The sequence below is a fragment of the Choristoneura fumiferana genome, chromosome 3, assembly GCF_025370935.1.
Source record: "Choristoneura fumiferana chromosome 3, NRCan_CFum_1, whole genome shotgun sequence".
In the NCBI taxonomy this organism is placed as follows: Eukaryota; Metazoa; Arthropoda; class Insecta; order Lepidoptera; family Tortricidae; genus Choristoneura; species Choristoneura fumiferana.
In genome coordinates this window covers 14,217,311-14,238,542 of record NC_133474.1, presented here as the reverse complement: position 1 = coordinate 14,238,542, position 21,232 = coordinate 14,217,311, and the positions used below count along the sequence as shown (strand labels likewise).

At 36.1% G+C, this 21,232-nt stretch overlaps 2 protein-coding genes across 3 annotated transcripts; one reads left to right on the top strand and one right to left on the bottom strand.

Annotated features, from left to right (window-relative positions):
* Positions 1-1,183: 1,183 nt before the first annotated feature.
* On the bottom strand, positions 1,184-15,567 carry LOC141426679 (importin subunit beta-1-like). 2 transcript variants are annotated; one of them, XM_074085781.1, is made up of 10 exons: positions 15,398-15,567; positions 14,625-14,866; positions 13,080-13,260; positions 10,988-11,247; positions 10,729-10,915; positions 9,509-10,650; positions 9,251-9,421; positions 8,339-8,461; positions 4,464-4,756; positions 1,184-2,683 (listed from the first exon to the last, which is right to left on the bottom strand). In XM_074085781.1, coding segments are annotated over exons 1-10 (2,658 nt in total). In that variant the 5' UTR covers positions 15,456-15,567; the 3' UTR covers positions 1,184-2,682. The 2 variants fall into 2 exon arrangements, with proteins under 2 accessions (XP_073941882.1, XP_073941881.1); XM_074085780.1 differs by lacking the exon at positions 1,184-2,683 and having other exon boundaries at positions 4,460-4,756.
* Positions 15,568-18,141: 2,574 nt separating this feature from the next.
* Positions 18,142-19,467, top strand: LOC141426232 (small ribosomal subunit protein uS13). The gene is made up of 3 exons (XM_074085081.1): positions 18,142-18,225; positions 18,360-18,545; positions 19,171-19,467. Exons 1-3 carry the CDS (start codon positions 18,223-18,225, stop codon positions 19,438-19,440), a joined length of 459 nt encoding a protein of 152 aa, XP_073941182.1. The 5' UTR covers positions 18,142-18,222; the 3' UTR covers positions 19,441-19,467.
* The last annotated feature ends 1,765 nt before the right edge of the window (positions 19,468-21,232 follow it).

The following is a 21,232-nucleotide window of genomic DNA, read 5'->3' as shown; positions in this document are numbered from 1 at the left end:
AGTCGCATCACAACAGTCTGAAGTTAAAACGAGCATCGGTAGTTGATAATTGAGGAAACGAGAAAATGCAGTAAAATTTGAATTACACTTAACTGATGTACTATCTGCTTATCCAAACGCCTTAAAAAAAACAAGCAGGAAACGCATGAAAGAAAAAATACGAATGGTAACTAAGTTATTGTGAACATTAGATAGTTGCAAGTGCTTATTGCACATACCAACTATTGTAAGCACCCGCAATATATATTTTTTAACAAATTTTGTATTTTATTAATAACTAGCACCACTCATTATGAATACTTGTTTCGCCTTGAAGTAAACTGTGAATTTAATAGACACTTGGTAGCTGTTCAGTCCGAACATCTAGTTTATTGTATTTTATCTCTTCGTCTCTTTCTCGCGGCACAGTGCTGTCATGCCGCTTTTTTGTCACGAATATGTAAAACGGTTTTCATTCGTTTTTAAAGTATAATTTTTCTTACGGCAATGAAAATTGTTCATGGACGGGCAATGTACCATGAAACCATTTTTATGACGGATCAAGATCAACAAAGCTAATAAGTCAGATGTTACTAAACTATGCCACATCATTTTACAATAGACTAGTATTTGTTAAAATTAGTTCCTAGCGTCCGGTTTGGGCAACCAGTACCCGGATTCATGCAACTTGAACAAACAACCACAGAAAATGTAAGGCTATGATGTTTGCCTTAGAAATAATAAAATAACAACTGCCAAAGAATTACCTACTATTATAAAAGCTTTCTTTTTAGTAACAATAACTTGAGCTGATTTGAGCTGCTTTGACACAAATTCCATCCAGTAGAAGCGTAAGGGTCTACAAGTTCATTTCCACATTAAAGCAGTGTTTAAGAATTTCTATTTTATACCGATTTTGAGTTTAAAATTTTATGATAATGTTAATATTTACTGTATTTTATTCCAAATAGCTATATTAAGTGTTCGGTTCAGTAGTTTCAGTCGCATGGCCAACAATAGATTGCCACTCCTGTCGTAAAGGAAACAATTAATTACATATGTACAAATAATGCAAGCTCGAGATCGAAAGGCAGCGTCTTCTTGTTTATCACATTTACTTTAAATTGCCATAGTACCTCTAGCATCACCGTGTAATGAGTGTTTAAAAATACCACATCGTTTGTAAATAAGATGTTTTCCTTAAAAAAAAAAAAAATTAACACTTGTTCATCTTAGCATTTCCAAAGCATAGTGATGAACAAGGAGTCCTCGCCAATATGGCGTCCTTCCGTCTCGACCATGTTGATGGAACCTTATACAATAATCCATCTCTCCATTAAGATCGATACATGCCTAAGTTTAGAAAAGATCTGTGATAATCATCCATTCGTCGCTAAATCCATTCCCATTCGTACAGTCTTCTGGCATGCTGTTACAAACACAACGAATAAATTTATAAAATTCATAATCCCTTGCATATGTGCATGCCTATAATAACATTCGTCAGCTTTCATACTGGCGCGCTTTCAAATTAACTTCACTACCACCTTTATCTCACATAAGTAAAAATACCACAGCCACTGTCTGTATTTAAAATACCAAATAGGAAAAATGCTTCAACTTTAAGATTAATATGGAAAGATTATAGTCAGGCGTACTTAAATAACTCCAAATATCATTTAGCGCTAAGTGCATTGTTCGCGGGCGTTGCGTCAAACATTTCTTGACCTCATTTACTACATGAAAATATTTATATTCCGTCATACATCTTATTGGCATACCATTTGGGGAAAGTAACATTCTCGTTTTAGCCTACATACCTATAACTATTTCGAATGAATAGAATGTTTTTTTTTTTTTTTTTTTTACAAAAACTAAATTATGCATTGTTATGACAATGACAAATTACGTAAATAACTAGCTAGCTATTGGAGAGTTAACTAACAGAAAAAGTCGTAACATAATACCCACAGGTAAACAAACCATAGAATTAAACATTAACTCAAATAATTGAAAATATCAAATTTGGCATGAAATATCCAGTAAACAATATCATTGATGCAAGGCAAGGTGTGTAGTTTTCAATTCATTTTACTGTTACGTGAGTACTAACACTAGTTAGTTCCTAAGTGCTTTGCTTACATAATAAGATTATTGAAGAATCTGCATATTTCATGTTATTTTAGCCTTTAGGCGAAATTGGTGGATGTTAACTTCTTGTGTTAACTTTCCAAGTGCATATAAAAGTCAGGACATTCATTAGACTAAGGGGCTGTTTCACCATCCATTGATTAGCGTTAACCGACGGTTAAATGTAATGCCGTCTCCATCTATTCGAACAAAACAAATAGAGACGGCATCACACCTAACCGCCAGTTAACACTAATCAATGGATGGTGAAACAGCCCCTAAATCTTAAAACGAGAACGAGTAGCGGATCACCCCTAAAATATACTAAAGAGGAAAAATAACCCATACACTTGGTATTCATTTTCATACAAAGTTTACCCATTATTTCTGCTTGTTAGTATAGTATGTAACCAAGAAGTAAGCAGCGGAATTAAAAAAACAGCCCGGAATCGAATGCACCTAACAACTTCTGAATAATGAATGACACTATATAACCTGACAATACATTTGAGTTTACCAGCAGTAGGTCGTCTGAAACTGCATGACATCACTGTTATGTCGCGATGCTTCAAATCTGAAATAAGAAAAAAATGTTTTAAATCATTACAATTTGCCATTGAAACATCGAATCATCAAAACTTTTGATAGCACATTTTGTTCAGATTAGAATTGAAACATGCTATGGCTATGATTAAAATTTACTTTTACTTGACATAATAAAATAGTACAAGTAAACATTCCTTTTTAAGCAGCATTTCCACCAGAGATGTGTGAGGAATATGTTTTTCATTAACCCATAAAACGCTTCATTTACCTCGCTCGCTCCGCTCAGGTGTTTCCACCAGAGATGTGCGAGGAATACGTTTTTCAGTAACCCTTAAAACGCTTCATTTACCTCGCCTCGCTCCGCTCAGGTGTTTCCACCAGAGATGTGCTGTGCAATATGTGTAAATGAAGCGCTTCTAATGGTTAATGAAAAACACATCCCTCTCGACACATCAACAACTGGACGTAGTTTAACAAAAAGGATCCAACCCTCAACAATTGTTTTTTTTTAATTTTGGATCTACTTTCTGTAGGAACATTTCAACAATAACATGACAGTGCTTTGGATCCTTTTTTGTTAAACTACGTCCCTGCAAAGTTATTGTTTGGCAAGAAGGCTTGTGTTTTGTACCCAAGTAAGCAGTTTTCCAGGATTGAAGTCATTGAGGGTAGAAATTTTCGAAACACGAGACGCAAACAACTTTTTTACACCTCTTCTTCAGAAAAGTAACTTTTCCTCCCTGACAAGAGGGAGCAAAGTGCAACTTTTCTGTTCAAGGCTTTTCTAAGTGTTTTATTGCAAATGCCATTTTTTGAAGTTGATAATTGTAAAGCCTCGCCATTTTCTATGCTGATTGTTCTTTAATATTCAAGTTTCTTAATGCTCGGTGTGAAAAGTTGTATGAGCCACTCGGGAGCAAAATTATTTTCATCTTGGGCGTTAACACTTGAATCCCTCATTACGCTCAGGATTCTACTTTAGAATCCCTCGCTATGCTCAGGATTCTATTGCAGAATCCTTCTCTATATTTTGGATTCAATGTACGCCCTCGCCCTAAATACACCATTTTGCTCCCTTGTGACACAAATAACTATTCATCTCAGCACGAAGCATAGACGATTAGTTCCTGATTCGCCGGAATTTTTCAATTAAAGAAAAGTATGGAAATATCGTGGCTTTACTCATATATATTAATAAATACTTATATTATCAAATTAAATATATATTGATTTAACTTAATTATGATAATTTTATTGGCATAAATAACCCGAGGGTCTGTTGCGTAACCAAATGACAGTTTTTGTATGCGAAAAGTTTTTTTCAGTTTTCGCATACAAAAACTGTCATTTGATCGTGTGTATCAGAAACATAACGCAAAACCTTCTGTTTAACATAAATGTCAATCTGTCTGTCAATGTAATCATTGATTACGGTTCTTTCTTGTTTATAGTTTGACATGTCGATTCTACTGCATATAAATATTTCCGACGAAGCAAGAATCCGGCGAAACAAGAATCCGACGAAGCAAGTATACAGTGAAACAAGAATCTGGCGAATCGAGATCTAATCGCATAGACCTGGTCCAGACGGAGCGTTTTGCGCTCCCGAGGTACTAGAGCTACATACACCCCGTCCAGATGCTCTCGCGCGCTTCCACATCGCATCGCATCTGGACGGGTTGTATGCACCTCTAGTACCTCGGGAACGCGCGAGTGTCCACTTGCGAGTGCCCTCGCGCGCAAAATGCTCCGTATGGACAGGGTCATAGACAACAGAGTCTGGCGAGGGAGGAGGGGTGTAGTGTTACCAGCTAGCAGGCGGTGCGAGCTGCTTGAGCTTGCGGATCTCCTTGGTGGCCCAGTTGGCGAGCGTCTTGGTGCGCGGCGTGCGCGACCGGCGCGCGGCCTGCAGCAGATCCAACAGTGGGCGCTGCTCGAGCAGCGGCAGTACGCGCGCGCCGAACACGGCGCACAGGTCGCCGGCCAGCCCCGCGATCACCGACATGTGCCCGTCCGTGCGCTCCGGCTCCATCGCCACCACCATCATGAAGTTCACGATCGCTGGCACGTGCGGCTCCACCAAGCCTACGTCCGCGCGGACCTGGGCCACAACGAAACAACAACAATGATCATTCTGTACGTGCAAGTGCGGAAGACGAGAACACACGTTACACTGTTTTTCCGAAATATCCGTCTTCAAGCTTTGATTTATAAATAAAAAGTAGTCATATGCTGTATTATGTAATGATTGTATACAATATTTTTTCTATGAGCATGGCCTAGCAACCCCTGCAAGCTATATTTAATACTAAAAAACAGCAATAGATGGCACTACCATTAACGTTTGTAAATTATAAAATGTGAATAAGCCGAATTAAGTAGAAATATTGAGATTAAAATCAAGACTAGCATATTTTATAAACACAACTTCACATCAACCTTAATTCAACTCCTCAATTTGAAGATAAGAAACACCATAAAAATAATAAATTGAGAATACGAAAATATTGACATGTGGCTACATTTCAGCTGAGGCTTTCGTAGTGTTTTGCAATTGTGAAGCTAGATGGCGAATAACCGGAATGCGCTTGCTGGGCTTACCCCGCGCTTGCATACATTCGTCGAAACTATTTGAGAGAATTCTCTTCTAACGACTTAATAAAACAGAGACATCATGCGTATCTCTACTCGTCTAGGCTCAGTTAGTGAGCTTGTTGGTTGTTGTCAGTGTACCGTATCTTAGTGTCTCACTAGATGGCAATACGTATCGTGCTGTTTGTGTTCTCACTGGTGCCATCTATTGGAAAATCGAAGGAAAGAAAAATAGCCAGTTGAATAGCCAGTATTAGGGTGATACCATTTGCTTGTACTAGGTGGTGTCTCTGTTATATTATATACTTTGTGCTATGAGTACAAATACTACACAAACAACACTTAAACACAACAAGTCACAAGCAGAAGCCTCTTCGATAATAACACTTAAATTAAAGACAGTTTTTTCTGCATAAATATAACCAATACCTTAAAATAGTTAACATACACCGTAAAAACGTACCTATGTAATTTAATTTGGTTAAATGGGTGTTTAATTTTTCTGGAAGTTTCAAAATTTTCGTGAATTGATTTAGCGATCGAGTACTGGATAAAATACCGTCTTCGATTTAATTTAAATTAAACTTATTTGACAATAAACGCTAATACTCGATAATAAAATAAACACGGTCCGAATTAATTGTCTGTGATTAACCACGTATTGAATAATTTTAACGAATCATAAGGAGTGGTATTAACTAATATCAACGAATCAGGAAGCAGCAGAATTATCAAGTGTAAGTGGGCCAATCAACTTTTTTACCGACACTAATCTGTCCGCGACATTTTTCAAACAATTTATTTAGATTATTTAGATTTTTATTGAACAAAATAACCATGTTATTATGTTCAATAAAAATCTTTAAATCTTTAATTGCAGATTTTTGTAAGTAAACATGTTTTTTCTGTAATTTAATAGATGGTGTACATGAATACATGCCGTCCTACGTATGTTTAAGCTATTAAACCGTGAAATATCTTGTTGGAAGTACGATTTTTTGGTACGGCCAGACACAATTTTGGTAACGCAGGAGACGCCCAAAGTGTCGGTAAAATAGTTGATTGGCCCAAGTATAAGGAGCACAGCACAGCACTAGAATTAGCAAGGGGACAAATTTTAAAGAAAGCTTTTATAGCAATTAACATAACACAGTAAAATCCTATAATACATAATGATAATATTGCTATGTCCTTAAACAGGGTTGTACTAGACCTAAGGTGACATGTACAGTCAAGTGCAGAAATATGTTACCACGGCATATCACTCAAAAATGTTACCACGGCATAATAAGAATCGGTGGTACATATTTTTGAAACCTTGAGAATGTTCATATTTTTACACTTGACTGTACAAAGTGCAATAATGAAATAAAAAAAAACATTATATAATGGTTTTAACTGATCACGAAAATTAAATCACGTTTTTTCGCATCAGTTACTTAACGATACTATTAACTTAATTATTTCAGAGAGTCTTTTACTACTCTAGCGTCAATCTGGAGGGTTTTACTGTTCCATACCGTGTTACTTACTTTCTTTAATTTATAGAAAGTACAAAACTTTCATAATATATTAAAAATAGAAAATCTGATCCAGTTTATAAGACCACGCAATTAGAGAATAATAGCACATTACTGCCGGGGCCAGGAAAAAGCAATTCGTGGACATGGATGAGTAGTCAATAAATACGAATCGGGTGACACTATTTATCGGCACGGATAATACCGACCTGATATTTCGTGTACACGCCCTACAAACTGGTGTCAAACTGACAAGCGTTTCTATGGGCGTGTCACAAAATATCATGTCGGTATTTCCATGTCGCTATTGGACGTCCAGTAAATAGTGTCACCCTACGAATCCACGAATTGCCATTTCTGCTGAGGCATGTATTGTATAGTGCTTTTCTCCAATATTTAATGCGAGGAAATATAGTAAAATTGATAAAATATTAAATTAAATGCTTTAAAAAGTTGCCCTTATACTTCCCGCGATACTTGTTATTTTTTATTTTTAAAGTACCTACACGGCTCGACTCTTAATGCAATTTCTTTAGAAATAATCCATCCCAGCCTATATACGTCCCACTGCTGGGCACAGGCCTCCTCTCAGAACAAGAGGGAAGGGGGATTAGAAATAATAATGCATAAAAAATATGTATTATATGAATAAAAAATATAAAGTTAAATGCAAATGAAGCTTTGTATCACTAAATTACGGTTTAAAGTGCTACTTACTGAACGCTTTTTAATTAATTCAGCCATTTTCTTTTGTAACTGGTAACATTTCATCATTCATCGGTTACATTGTGCTCAAACTCGAAATATTAAAAAAAAACAGTGACACTATTCGAGACATGTTAAAAGAGGCTGTTTCTTCCTAAATTTAATCTTAGACTAGGACTTAAAAAGAAAAAAGGTAGAAGGAATTTGATCGTCAGGCTGTTTAGACTGACTTACCGTAGTCAAAACGTGAATTAAAAAAGTAAAAAACTGTGTGCATGGTGATGGAATTGACAAGATTTCATATTTCTAAGACTATAATTTGATTCGTTTTCTGTATTCTGTTTGGAAAGAGAAAGACGCTGATATTTTTTAAATTTTGCTACGATTATAAATTAATTTATTACAAATCATTAAAGATGTGCTTATTCTAAAAGGGCATAACTCCAAAACTACCACACAATAGATCCATTACTTTTGTCTAGTCTCTATTAAAAAAAAAGATCACGTAAATCTGACGTAGACATTCTCAAAATTATGACAGCTCCTTTTTCTGGTGAAAAAGGCAAAGGAAACGTATCTATTCTGTGGTAGTGTTGGCAAATTCAGATATATTTTTTAAATTTTTTATATTTTTTTAAATATGGAGAAATAAATTATAATAAATATTTTCCCATGTTCAGGAGGCAAAACTCTTTCGATTCCTGTAGTAATTTACAGGTGTTAAAAAAAATGAAATTTTGTCAATTTCATACAATTGATATTTTTTTAATTGTGGCTGTCTATAAGGAAGAAATTCGTGTACTATGTTTGCGACAGTTAGGTGGACATTTCCAAGCATATTGGAGAAAAAGTTATTGTAAACATACCTCGCCGTCGGCACCCTTCAGGCCCTGGATAATACCGGTGTAAGCTTCAAGCACGCTTTCGCGCAATTCTCCCAAATACTCCACCATGGCGAAGTCGTTGCGATCTACTTGGGCATTGCTGGCCTGCAAAATTATAATAAGGAAATTATAAAGAAACAATAACTCGACTCATTCAAACAATTTTGACGTAAAGAATAACTTAATACAAATAAAAAATGGTATGGTGGTATGTATGGTGGTGGTGGTTTGGTATTTGGGTCTTTGGTTTGTCCAGCAGTGGTGTAGGGGTTATAGCACGCAGCACGGAATGCTGAGGACTTGGGTTTCGATTCCCAGTGCTGGTCTCTTTTTCTGGTTTTTCTGTGCATCCATGTCTCAGTTTGTATTTTCGAAATAAAAAATGCTAACAGACATACACCCTCATTATTATCATGACAATGTTGTAAAGGATTATAGCAAAAAAAATGTATCATTAACAGAGCCCGGAATTTTCACGGTATTTTTGATGTCATAGTGACTTCTCGCTTATTGACTCTACCTAAATGTTATCGATAATGATATTATCGTAAAATAATAATCGTAAAAGACACTAATAGAACACGCATTAGCCCTACAACTACAACAGACTTTGAATATGAAATTTAATTATTAATTAGAAATTGTTAATTAATCATTGTTTTCATTGCATAATCCATATTTATGTCAATTTCACATTTTCGACTGCTCGGAATTTAATTGGAAGAGATCGCTCTTTAACGATAAAACCATCTGTTGTTCACCTCTACTTTTAATCTTTTTTAACAGGTTGTGTACCGATATATTGATATTGAATATCGGAAATCGATAAGTGAGAAGTCATTATGACAGATCAAAAATGCCGCGAAAATTCTGGGCTTTGATCATTAAAATTACCTGCAGCAACATTTGCATCACCACATCGAAGTATTTGGCGAAATCTGGTCCAATGCTCAAAGCAATATCCCCAAACACGGACAAGATCTGCGGCTTCACCGAACGATGGATTGATGGATCACCAAGGTTTTCCAGCAGGAGTAGGATGATTTCATCACAATAGGGTATCGCCTATAACAATATGTTTTAAGCATTTAGTTGAAAGAAATAATCAAGAATGAGCATACGAATGGAGAAAGTCAGGCTTTTTGCACTTACCTTACTTTTGAGTACTCTACATATATCACCGGTCAATCCTACAGCAGCTATGCACACTTGATTCTCTTGATGGTTCTTAAGACCGACATAAAGATATCTCTTGAAGGCATCCATGTACTTGAGGAACCCTTCACCGAGCACTTCGACAAGCGTGGAGACGGCCATGAGCGCGTCCTCCTGCACGCCGCCCGCCTTGCCCGCGTTGCTGGCGAACATGGTCAGCAGCGCCGTCATGATCGCGTCAGAGATCTGCGGCGCGTCCTCCGGCGTCACCTTACGCAGCACAGACTGCAGCGTGGCGCAGAGCAGACTCTGCAGGTCGTTGAACTGCGATCGATCCGCCTGGCTCGAAATGTGGTTCTCCATCTGAAGAACCTGCTGCAGACGCTCCAAGATTACCATGGTAGTCTTTTGCACGGTAACGTAGCAGTCTGATGGAGAATTCTTGACCATCTCCATTAGAGCCTCGTATGCTGCCGACCTCAAGTTGTGCTGCGCGGCGTCTTGCCGATCTGTGGTCTCCAGCAGACGTTGAATAATAAAGTCGAAATAGCTGGACATGCAGTAAGTTTTGGGCTGGTTGGAGTCTGTAGAATCCGCGTTTTCATAAGCGGCTTCGGCCAGACCGGTGAACGCCCAGCAGACATTAGCCGCAACCCGGGGCTCGGCCTTCAATCCGTTGACGAGGCTCTCTAGCAGGGGATTCAGGTAAGTCTCATTAATAGCTGCCTCAGGCACGATTTCGCATATCCTTCCGAAGGTCCACGCCGCTGTATCCCGTACGGCGACACTCGAGTCATACATGGCTTCAATAAGAGTGGGCATTGCCTTTTCAACTAGTGGTTTGAGTGTATTTACTTCTAGACCTCCTAATATAGAGCCAAAAGCCATAAGAGCGGCTTCCCTGTATCGCCAGTTTTCATTTTTGATGTTGAGGTTAATGAAAGGCAAGACATGAGGCACAATCTCATCTTCGCAGCAGTTTGACAAGAGCATGAGGCAAACGGACGCCGCCTTTGAAGGGTTCCATTCCAACTCATCATCTGAGTCATCTTGTTTGGTCAGTTTCTGCATGAGAACAGGAGCTAGATATTGTAGTGCACCTCTCGCATAAAATCTAGACGTACGCGCAGGTGGGCGGCCTATTAAAAAAACATTGGTAAGTATTGACCAATAACAAATAAAATAGTATCAACATTGTACCATATTTCATTATTTACCTGCATCTCCAGCCTCAGCTTCTTCTATAGCAAGATCAATCTCTTCATCGCTGACGTTCGACCAAAACTCAATACCTTGTAGAGATATTTCATCAACATCAGATTTCATAGCTTCTAGAGTTATGGGAAACAGTGCCTGTCCCATGTATGGTTCCATGTATTGGTAGTACAAAGACAGAATTTTAACCTAAAATTACAGATATGCAGTTAAAGTAAAGAAATTCGTAATATAATTTGATGAGCAGACAGTAAAACTTACTAGGCATTGGAGAGCAGCAACGCTTATTCTCATATCAGTTGATTGTGTAGCTTCACAGACTACCTCCATAATAAAGTTACGTTCATTTTCTTTGTCAAAATTAGCTTTAGTGAACTCTAGAGAGTTCAGCAGAGCTTGAGTGGCTGCTAGCCGGACATGATTGCTGGGTTCTGTAGATCGCATGCCGTGGATGATGGCCGTGAGTATAGGATTACTTTGCTCAGTGAGCACTTCAGCATCAATTTCTTGACATATGTAACCTGGAATACCATAAACATTAAAATATGATCCAGTAGCCAGATTACCGAGAGGGGAACATGTTAGACGTGATTTCAACATCTGTGATATTTAATCACGACGTTTTTTTTCTGAGACACCTTATTTTAATTACAGATAAGCAGGGAAATATACATGCATATCATGCATGAGTTACGTCTGAGAATCGTCGAATGCGAAGGCTTACGCGTGCGCGATTTCATTTTAAGCAATCCTGCTTAGTTGGTTTTCAGTATGTTTCTTTATCGTGTTTTTGGTCTTTATCCACTCAAAATTTAATTCAATCAAGATTATAGGATTTATTTTAATTGGCATTTTAAGATTATAGGATTTATTTTAATTGGCAGCAAAAGGGTAGTTATCATAGGGTTGGGTTTTATTATAGGTACATTAATTTATTGAAAATTTATATGTTTTTGGTATGTCATATATTTATCATTTTCGTTATGAGACATTTGTAAATTTGACTTTACAAGGGAATATTAATGTTAAAAAAAAATATTTCCGTTTCCACATTAGGGGTACTTTTATAACACCCTCCATAAACTCAAAGACTGTGATGCAAACAGGATGAAATAGTAGCTCATTATGTATATTTTTGAAATTCAATATGTAAAATAAATAAACAATCCTTTGTAAGGTATTTTTAATGGTTTAATTTACCCTACATAAGATGACCTTTTTCGAACTCAACTTTTGAGTGAATATTGAACAAGTGAGTAAGTTACATAAAATTATCATAAAATAAATCCAGAAAATGTATCCAGCGGTTGACCAACTCTAAACCTGGTAGTTGAGTTTTAAAGAGCAGAAATTTTAATTCAAGGTGACATCACATCTTTGACCGTTGACTAAACGTAGGTACATACTAATACATTTATATTTATAAGAAATACTTGAAAAACTTTTACATCATTCCCACCTTGTATATCCTTATCCTTCCTAATTTATACAATCGAAATTCACTGTCTGTTACCTCTTTGCACTTAAACTGCAGAATCAATTTTGATAAAATTTGGTATGTACATAGATAGTTGGAAACCTTGGCAAGGTCATATCATAGGGCTGTTTTTATCCCGAAAAATGGTATAATTCCCGCAGGATAGCTATAAACGAATTCGTTGCAGAAGTCACGGACAGATTATTTTATAATTATAATTTTTAGCAGAGTTAAAATAACTTGGCTTATTCTATTATCCACCCTAAAACTTAGGCCACATAGACAGAAGGTTCCATCCTCAGGGTGGATAGACGGACACGCGTTTCCGAGTATCCACCTTAGGGTGGATAAAAGGAATAAGCCAATTACTTTATTTAATTGTCCTAACAAGGTATAGGTTGATTCACAAGAACTGGCATAAGTGGATTAAATGAGTGAATGAAAGTGTCTGGTGTTACCTATTTGAATAAATTTCACACAAATGAGAAAATGTATGCATGCATCTGCCATATTCCTAAAAAAAAAATCCAAGTGACATTACTTTCTGTCACAGAACTCCCAAAACAACTTCCCACAACATGGGATAAAATCGAACCAGACTAGTAAACTTGTGCAGCAGTTATTTCTCAAGAGCATGGTTACAAATGAAAAAGATTCCGCATCTTCCCTTATAACAACGTCTGATGATTAACCATGATACATCAACACATGAAAAGGAAATCATACCACCCCAGTCTGGCAGACTATACCTGTACCAAGAGCCAAAAGTCCTTGTACATCTGATTCACCTATATCTCAACAGCAAGTTCGTTCAATCCATTCATGCCAGCTCTTGTGAATTAACCTGTAAATATTTACTACTTATCATTAACTTACCAATAGCTTCAAGGGTTGCTTCTTTCTTGAGTTCAGTGGACTGTGCATTGACAACATTTTCTACTAGGACAGGGATGAGATCAATCCATTGGCCGGCCGGGAGCTCTGCCACCGCCACATACGCTACGCACTGTGCTGCCGAACTCGGCCGGGTGTCTTCTGTGCCTACGGCTGTTAAGATCTAGAAAAAAAAATTGAGATTCTTGACATGTCTGCTATTTTCAAATTGTGCAATTAAAACCCCAAGCATTTTTCTTCTACTTGACACAATTTCTCAAAATGTCAAATGTTAATACAGTTCTGTGTTGTACAATTATTGTGATGAAATGTAAATTACTCTACACAAACGCTTGTGTCCATCACAATTACAAAAAGTAGCTTTATAATCAGGGTAATTAGCCATAATAATGTATTTTTACATAATTATCATTACTTAAATTCTTAAATTTTCAACAAGAATCCAACTCTAAGTAACAAGTGAATTAAATTAGGTCACAATTAGGTACTTCATTTGATTTCATTAATTCAGTAAAAAAAAATTTTTTTACAGTTAGCAATTTCTTTATATTTTTCTACTGTTTAGTACCTACATATACAAAAATGCAGAATCATTTATAAAAAAAAAAACTGGATTATTCTGAAGAATAAAAAACTCGTTGTCTGCCAACTGACTTCGGATGTGTTGTGTCTTTTCTGCTGCTGGGTAAGCGTAAAGTAGAGACACTTGTTGGCAACACTGATGATAGGCATTGACAGACAGATTGTTATTGACAGTAACACGTAAAGGGTCTTGAGGTGGGCTTTCTAAATCGTTTGTAACTTTTGATTAAGAAAGAGAGGTATTTTTGCGGCTACTGTGGAGTATGGCATGTTATCGGCATCATTGTCTGCTGGATCTACTGTAAAAATTTATTTCTGTGCAATCTTGCAAGATAGTGCATGATTTTGGATGCAAGATTGATCTTGCAAAATTGGTGCAAGATCTTGGTATTTCGAGATCTCAGAATACCAAGATTGCACTCCCTAGTTTAGAAACAGTGAATATGATCAAGGGTATGTACAAATCACTATCCCTTAGTTAGATCTTTAGGAAATATGTAGTAGGTATTAAAGTACAATTTTATTATCTGATCTTATTCTGAATTCAGTCCTTTTCGGTTCATGATTATATAATACAAAGGCAGCTTTTAGCTTATCTATCAGTACAAAATGATTTTATACCAAAGGAACATTGATGAAATGTGGGTTTAGTTGGCATAAATTGTACCTGTGTTTTGAATGGAATGGTTAAACAGATCTCCACCACATTAGAATTACCAAAAACCAGACTTTATTCCTTATACACATCATAAAGGGAAGCTCTATTAAAAATTTCAACTTTCTTGGACCAAGGTTTTAGGCTGAGTCTTGATAAGTTAGTCAAGTCCATCTGAATTTAACAATAAATTCTAACAAAATAATAAATAAAGGAAACCTAGGAAAATGTACTTATATCTGTATTGACACCAGGTTTAGAAAGGCTGATGTGGCCGTATAATTTCTTACATTTTTCTTAATGTAAAGTCTTGTTTCCTCTGGTAGAGCAAGCCACCGCTGTTGGTACTGCAGTTTCAGGGAGACATCTTTGGAGGTGAGGTGGTTCTTGAGCTGCAAACCTGCAGCCATTCGGGCCACCTGGCTGTTGCCACCCTGTGCCAGCACATCAGACAGCAATTTGATGAATGTGGTGAAGTTTGCGACGGCTGCATGGTCAAGGTATTTTTCTGCAGCTTCCAACTCATTTCGGTCTGGAATTTTTTAATTGAAACAAATATTATTATTTTTGGCTTAGAACCTTCGAGCAAGGTGTATAACTTTATTTGCTCCAGCAGCAGTAGGAACTTCCTTGGTTGTATCATACATGACGTCCCTGATGCTAAGTAAACCAACCACCCATAAGCTTATCATGTAAGGTTATCAAGTCAACTGATAATCTATATTTTTAATATAGTTTATGATATCAGGATTTTTACCAGTAACACGTATAACGCATTAAACCACGATCGTTGAATGAAGAAAACATGTTTTATTTGCTACAAGACTAGGAATTTATGAACTAGAAATTTCCATGCTCGACTTCATAAATATTTACGCATAATAGAAAAATTACAATAACATAGACATTAAAGGACCGTAATTCCAATATTATAGTATCAGATGTCTGTAATAGTTGGGTTCATTGTGTGCCAGGCAAAATTAGGCGATAACAGTCGGTTGACATTACGATGAAACGCCATGCTCATTGAAACGTAAGAAATATGATGAAAAATATTACTGACCTGGGGATATTGTCTTTTCCAATATTTGTATAAGTGTTGTTATCGGCTCGGTATGCATCTTGTATTACTGTTTTAACTTAAATTCAAGGTAAGGATAAATTTGGGAGCACAAATTCTGAAGAAACCGGCACACGACGAGCGAACACTCACTTTTAGATGTTGCTCGATTAAAAAAAGATTCAAACTTGCAACATGTAACTGTAGAAAAACATTTTGAATAAAGTTTTCTATTCATGATCAAGCAAAGTAAAAAAAGGAATCCGAATGTATATTATTATGGGAAAATAAAGTCAATAAATTTTCGTTGATAATTAACTTGTAAATCCTATTGGCTATGATAGTTTTCCTTTTAAAATCATTATATGTATCACTACTTAGTTTTGTTACATTTTTCTAAGCCTAAACCATGAATATAGCCTTATAATAAAAACTAACACACTAAAACTATTTTTTTTTGCAAACGGATCGCTAAAACAAAAAAATGATCTTAACAAGTTTATGTTTTTATAACACCTATCAAATGATGAGAACTAGCATTATGGATTTAAAGGGGGGAAAAAAATCATCCCCACTTTACGTTGGATCAAAAAAAATAGTATATTGCATAACAAGTGAAAAAAAACGAGCCATTTTATCCAAGACGTTCATATAGCCACCCGAGCCGGTACGGCGAGGGTGGATAGACCTGTTGAGGGAAAAATATGTTTAATGCTCGAGTGTGCATTGCGTTTCACTTAGACTGCGAGGAAATGAAATAGCAAGAGTGGAAACAATTGTTTACTTTCAATGTACCTTTTATTTTTCATGCATTATTATATAATTATATACATTTTTACTTTGATTGATTTTTAGTTTAATATACTAAACACAGAGTACATATATAACAGAGACACCACCTAGTACAAGCAAATGGTATCACCCTAATACTGGCTATTCAACTGGCTATTTTTCTTTCCTTCACCAATGAGAACACAAATAACACGATACGTATTGCCATCTAGTGAGAAACTAAGGATACGGTACACTGACAACAACCAACAAGCTCACCAACTGAGCCTAGACGACTAGAGATACGCATGATGTCTCTGTCTTATTTACGTCAGTAGAAGAGAATGGCATGTTTTTTCTCAAATAGTTTCGATGAATGTGAGCAAGCGCGGGGCAAGCCCAGCAAGCGCATTCCGGTTATTCGCCATCTAGCGTCACAATTGCAAAACACTACGAAAGCCTCATAGCTGAAATGTAGCCACATGTAGCCTATACTTTCGTATTCTCAATTTATTATTTTTATGGTGTTTCTTATCTTCAAATTAAGGAGTTGAATTAAGGTTGATATGAAGTTGTGTTTATAAAATATGCCAGTCTTTATTTTAATCTTAATATTTCTACTTAATTCGGCTTATTCACATTTTATAATTTACAAATGTTAATAGTAGTGCCATCTATTGCTGTTTTTTTGTATTAAATATAGCTTGTAGGGATTGGTAGGCCATGACTTAAATTAAAAATTATCAAAATAAATATGTAGAAACTTCTTTGTTTGTGGCTGTTGACACCTGATTACCTTGGTCTTAGACGAAGATTTTACTTTATGCACTAGAGCATAAATAGTATACATTGTGTCTTAAGGGCGGTAAATAAGGAATTACGAAGGAGAGTCTATTAGAAGCCTGAAGTCGAAGTTTGTAAGTCTGTTTGTTTGATTATTTGTTTGTTGCTTCATCACGTCTAAACCGCTGAACCGATTTAGATGAAATTCGGTATACAGACAGTTTGAGTCCCGGGGAAGGACATAGGATAGTTTGTATCCCGGAAAAAATCAAAGTTTCAGCGGGATATGATAGTGAAAACCTAATCCTAGGCAGACGTCAGAAGTCGCGGGTAACAGGCTAGTCATATAATAGTACATTGTGTCTTAAGGGCGGTAAAAAAGGAATTACGAACGAGAGTCTATTAGAAGCCCGAAGTCGAAGACTGAGGGCTTTAATGAGTCGATGTCCGAAATTCTAGTACCGCCCGTGCGACATACAATGTTTTTCATCACATTTGCGAGTAAAATTTTATATTTCTAAAAGAAAAAATATAATTCTTCCAAATATTGGCGATACCTTAGGCTGCGCTCTTGGTAGCGCCGCCCTCCCCCTCCCGCAGCAGCGCCTGACGTGCGTGTGCAGATGAGCCTGCAGCAGCAGCGCGCGCAGCAGTATCAGTACGCACATTTACTTATTTATCGACCTTGGGCTTCATGACAAGAAAATTAGTACGGGAAATGACTCATTTACCGACCGCGGGTCGGGTTTCATGACAAGCACATTAAGGTCGAGGGTTTTATTTGATTTTATAATAAAGCCCTCGCCTCGACTTTTACTTTTATTCATTTATTTGATGAATTTTTAGTTTTACATAAACTAAAAATTATTAAAAAAATATGTAGAAACTTTTTTGATTCGTGGCTGTTGACATTACCTTGGTCTTAGACGAAGATTTTACTTTATGCACTCGAGCATAAAAAGTTATTTTATGTCGCCTACATCCAGCATAAACACGAACTTTACGAGCATGAGAAGTGAAAAATATTTTTCGCACTTTAGTTATAAGTTAAATGAGTAAATTTTTTCAAAATAAAAATATCACTGAAAAAAAGTTTGGCTGTATTTTTCGGTTGCATTTGCTTGACAATCAGCAGCTGTTCAATCTTCTGTAGATATTTTTTAAGACCAGCAACATTTTTTGACAGATTTGACAGTCCGGCTTTGACGTTTCTGACGTTCTTTTCATGTTGTTTTAGAGGGTTAGCGGACGTTTGGCCGTATTATTTCGCCGAAATGGTATATAATCTTTAAAATATTCTCCAATCGTGAAGTGAAATGAATATCTTTTTAATCAGTGTTTTAAAGTAGAGCTCTAAGTTTATGTGTTTTATCATATTTCACCCCTTATTCAACATTATGTATTGTTACAGTCGCTCGTAATTCCGGATAAGTTTCAACATATTCTTCGTATCATGAATACGAATATCGATGGCAAACGTAAAGTTATGTTTGCCATGACGGCCATCAAGGGAGTGGGCCGTAGGTATTCAAACATCGTCCTGAAGAAGGCCGACATCGATCTGGACAAACGTGCTGGTGAATGCACCGAAGAGGAGGTGAGCCTGCACCGCAGTTGTTTGTGTATAAAGTGCAATTCTTCTTGTTTCTAACCACAACGAGTGTCTGCTACCGAAATCGAATTTCTGTTTGAATTTTGGTTGTAACTCGATTAAAGCCGTCGCCGACTTCAGTCGGACAAAACAATTGTAACCTAACGTTGCGTAGCGCTTATTTTACACTGTTCTTTTTGATATCCTTTAAGTTTGAGGAAACATTCAACAGGTCAAATAAAGTAAATTTTTCCATGACACTAGTGGCCTAACTTACAAACTATGATGAATTAAGATACATACAAGTTTTTTTAAATTTAAGGACTATTTTTAAAGTTTGCAACTGAAGTGTTTTTGTTTCATACACATATTTAGCAAAAGGTTTAAAGATGAGTTTTTTGATGCTTGTCTTATGTTTCATGTCAATGTCACTGGTTAAGTTTGTGAATTTTACTATTTTGATCTATAACAATGAGACTGAACTTATATTCTGTATGAAAAAAGAAATTTGGCGAAGAATTTCATTATTAGATAGTGTACTGAGCCATCTGTTGGATATCTACAAAAACATAATTTACTGGTATGCATTGTTAAACTCTTTTATACACATGTCCCTATTTATGTTTCCTAGGTTGAGAAGATCATCACTATCATGTCTAACCCAAGGCAGTACAAAATCCCAGACTGGTTCTTGAACAGGCAGAAAGATATTGTTGATGGAAAGTACAGCCAGCTGACCTCCTCCAATCTCGACTCTAAACTTCGTGATGATCTGGAGAGGCTCAAGAAGATCCGTGCCCACAGGGGCATGCGTCACTACTGGGGTCTCCGTGTGCGTGGTCAGCACACCAAGACTACTGGCAGGAGAGGACGTACTGTTGGTGTGTCTAAGAAGAAGTAAACTAAAATAAAAGTAATTTTCTCCAAATGTTGTATTTTTATTTCATACATCAGTTTTCTTAGGATCTGCTGTTGGTTTCCGATTATGAGCCTTTGCACATCATCTTTTTCAAATATCTGTCAAATGGCTCTAATAGTGCTTGCACATGTATATTATTAGTCCTGTAGCACAGCAAGGTAATTTGACAAAATATGTTAGAAGTTATTACTAACTTTCTAATCTTTTTGTTTACTTAGGGGCTGTTTCACCATCCATTGATTAGTGTTAACTGACGGTTAAATGTGATGCCATCTCTATTTTTTTTTGTTCGAATAGACTGCAACGGCATCACATTTAACCGTCAGTTAACACTAATCAATGGATGGTGAAACAGCCCCTAAGTAAACAAAAAGATTAGAAAGATAGTAATAACTAATCTTCTTCTTTTTAATCTTGTAATTTAGTTTTCACTCAATTCTCTGCTATTTGACTTACAATTTGAAACTTTTTAACAAAAAGTTAAACCGCCAAAAAAAAAAAAAGAAAAAAAAAACCATTTTTATCTAACCTTAATCTAGGTACAGTCCAGGGCAAATGTATCGACACGGCCAAAGTTGCAAAAATATGTATACACGGCCTTAATATTAAGAGCATAAAGTCGTGTATACATATTTTTGTAACTTTGGCCATGTCAATATCTTTGCCCTTGACTGTACCAGTTTGAAGTCAGTGCCTCAGCACAAGCCAGGAGGAGTGGTAGAAGCCCATCAGGTAGACAACTAATAGGTCCATTTCTGCTGGCTAGTGCTGAGGCACCAATTTCAAACTGGTACCTAGATTAAGGTTAAATAAAAATGGTTTATTATTTTTTGCTTTTTGGCTTTTTCGGCAGTAATTTATTATTCAAGTTTTTATTTTATTATTTTTTTCCACCCTTGTGGTAGTTTTTTTTTTCCAAATTTATATGGGACCACCTTGGGCCCTTTCCAATAAAAAAAGAAATATCAAAATCAACTACTCTGTAAAAAGTTATGTGGTCAAACAAAAAAAAAATTATATAATAATTTATATGCATTGACTTAAGAACCTTTTTTAGATTTTTTTTTTCGTTGGTTAAAAATTTATGGATACTTCATGGCCATCATGTAAGTAGTAAAGGCAAATAAATACTATATCATGGCCAACAAAAAACAAATAGCTAAAAAGATGATTTAAAAATTAAATTGTAAATATTGTATTGGATAACTAATCTTTTTATTAATCTAACAGAACACTCAAAATAGGTATGTGCCTTTGCATATTCTCTTGTTGTTAGTGAGGATGCTCTGAATCATTAAATGGTGCTACAACATAGGACAACTATGCTTATCAGTAGGTAGTTTACACCTTTGCTTTGTTTTAATACTTATTTTATTATTCATGATTGTGAAACAGTTACAAAGAATTTAATATTCTTTTATTGATCTCAATGCTTACTCCTTTAACATACATAAGAAGTACCTAAGTTATTGGTCCTGGTACTATTAAGTAAAGAAATCATACATAGGATGTTTATTCTGAATTAACACTAAATATTCTATATTCCCTGCTGATACAGGCCAAAGAAAAAATATTTGGTAATAAATGACTCATTTCTAGTGTTGATATGTATTTAATTAAATGAGCTTAGGTGAACAAAAGGCTATGCCGAATGCAACAATGGAAAAATGATACTGGTGTACTTGGTACATACATTTGTAAAGAGAAGAATAGATTAAACTTTCTGGACCAATGTGTGAACTCGAGAAGATAAAAAAAATTAAAAACTGCATTT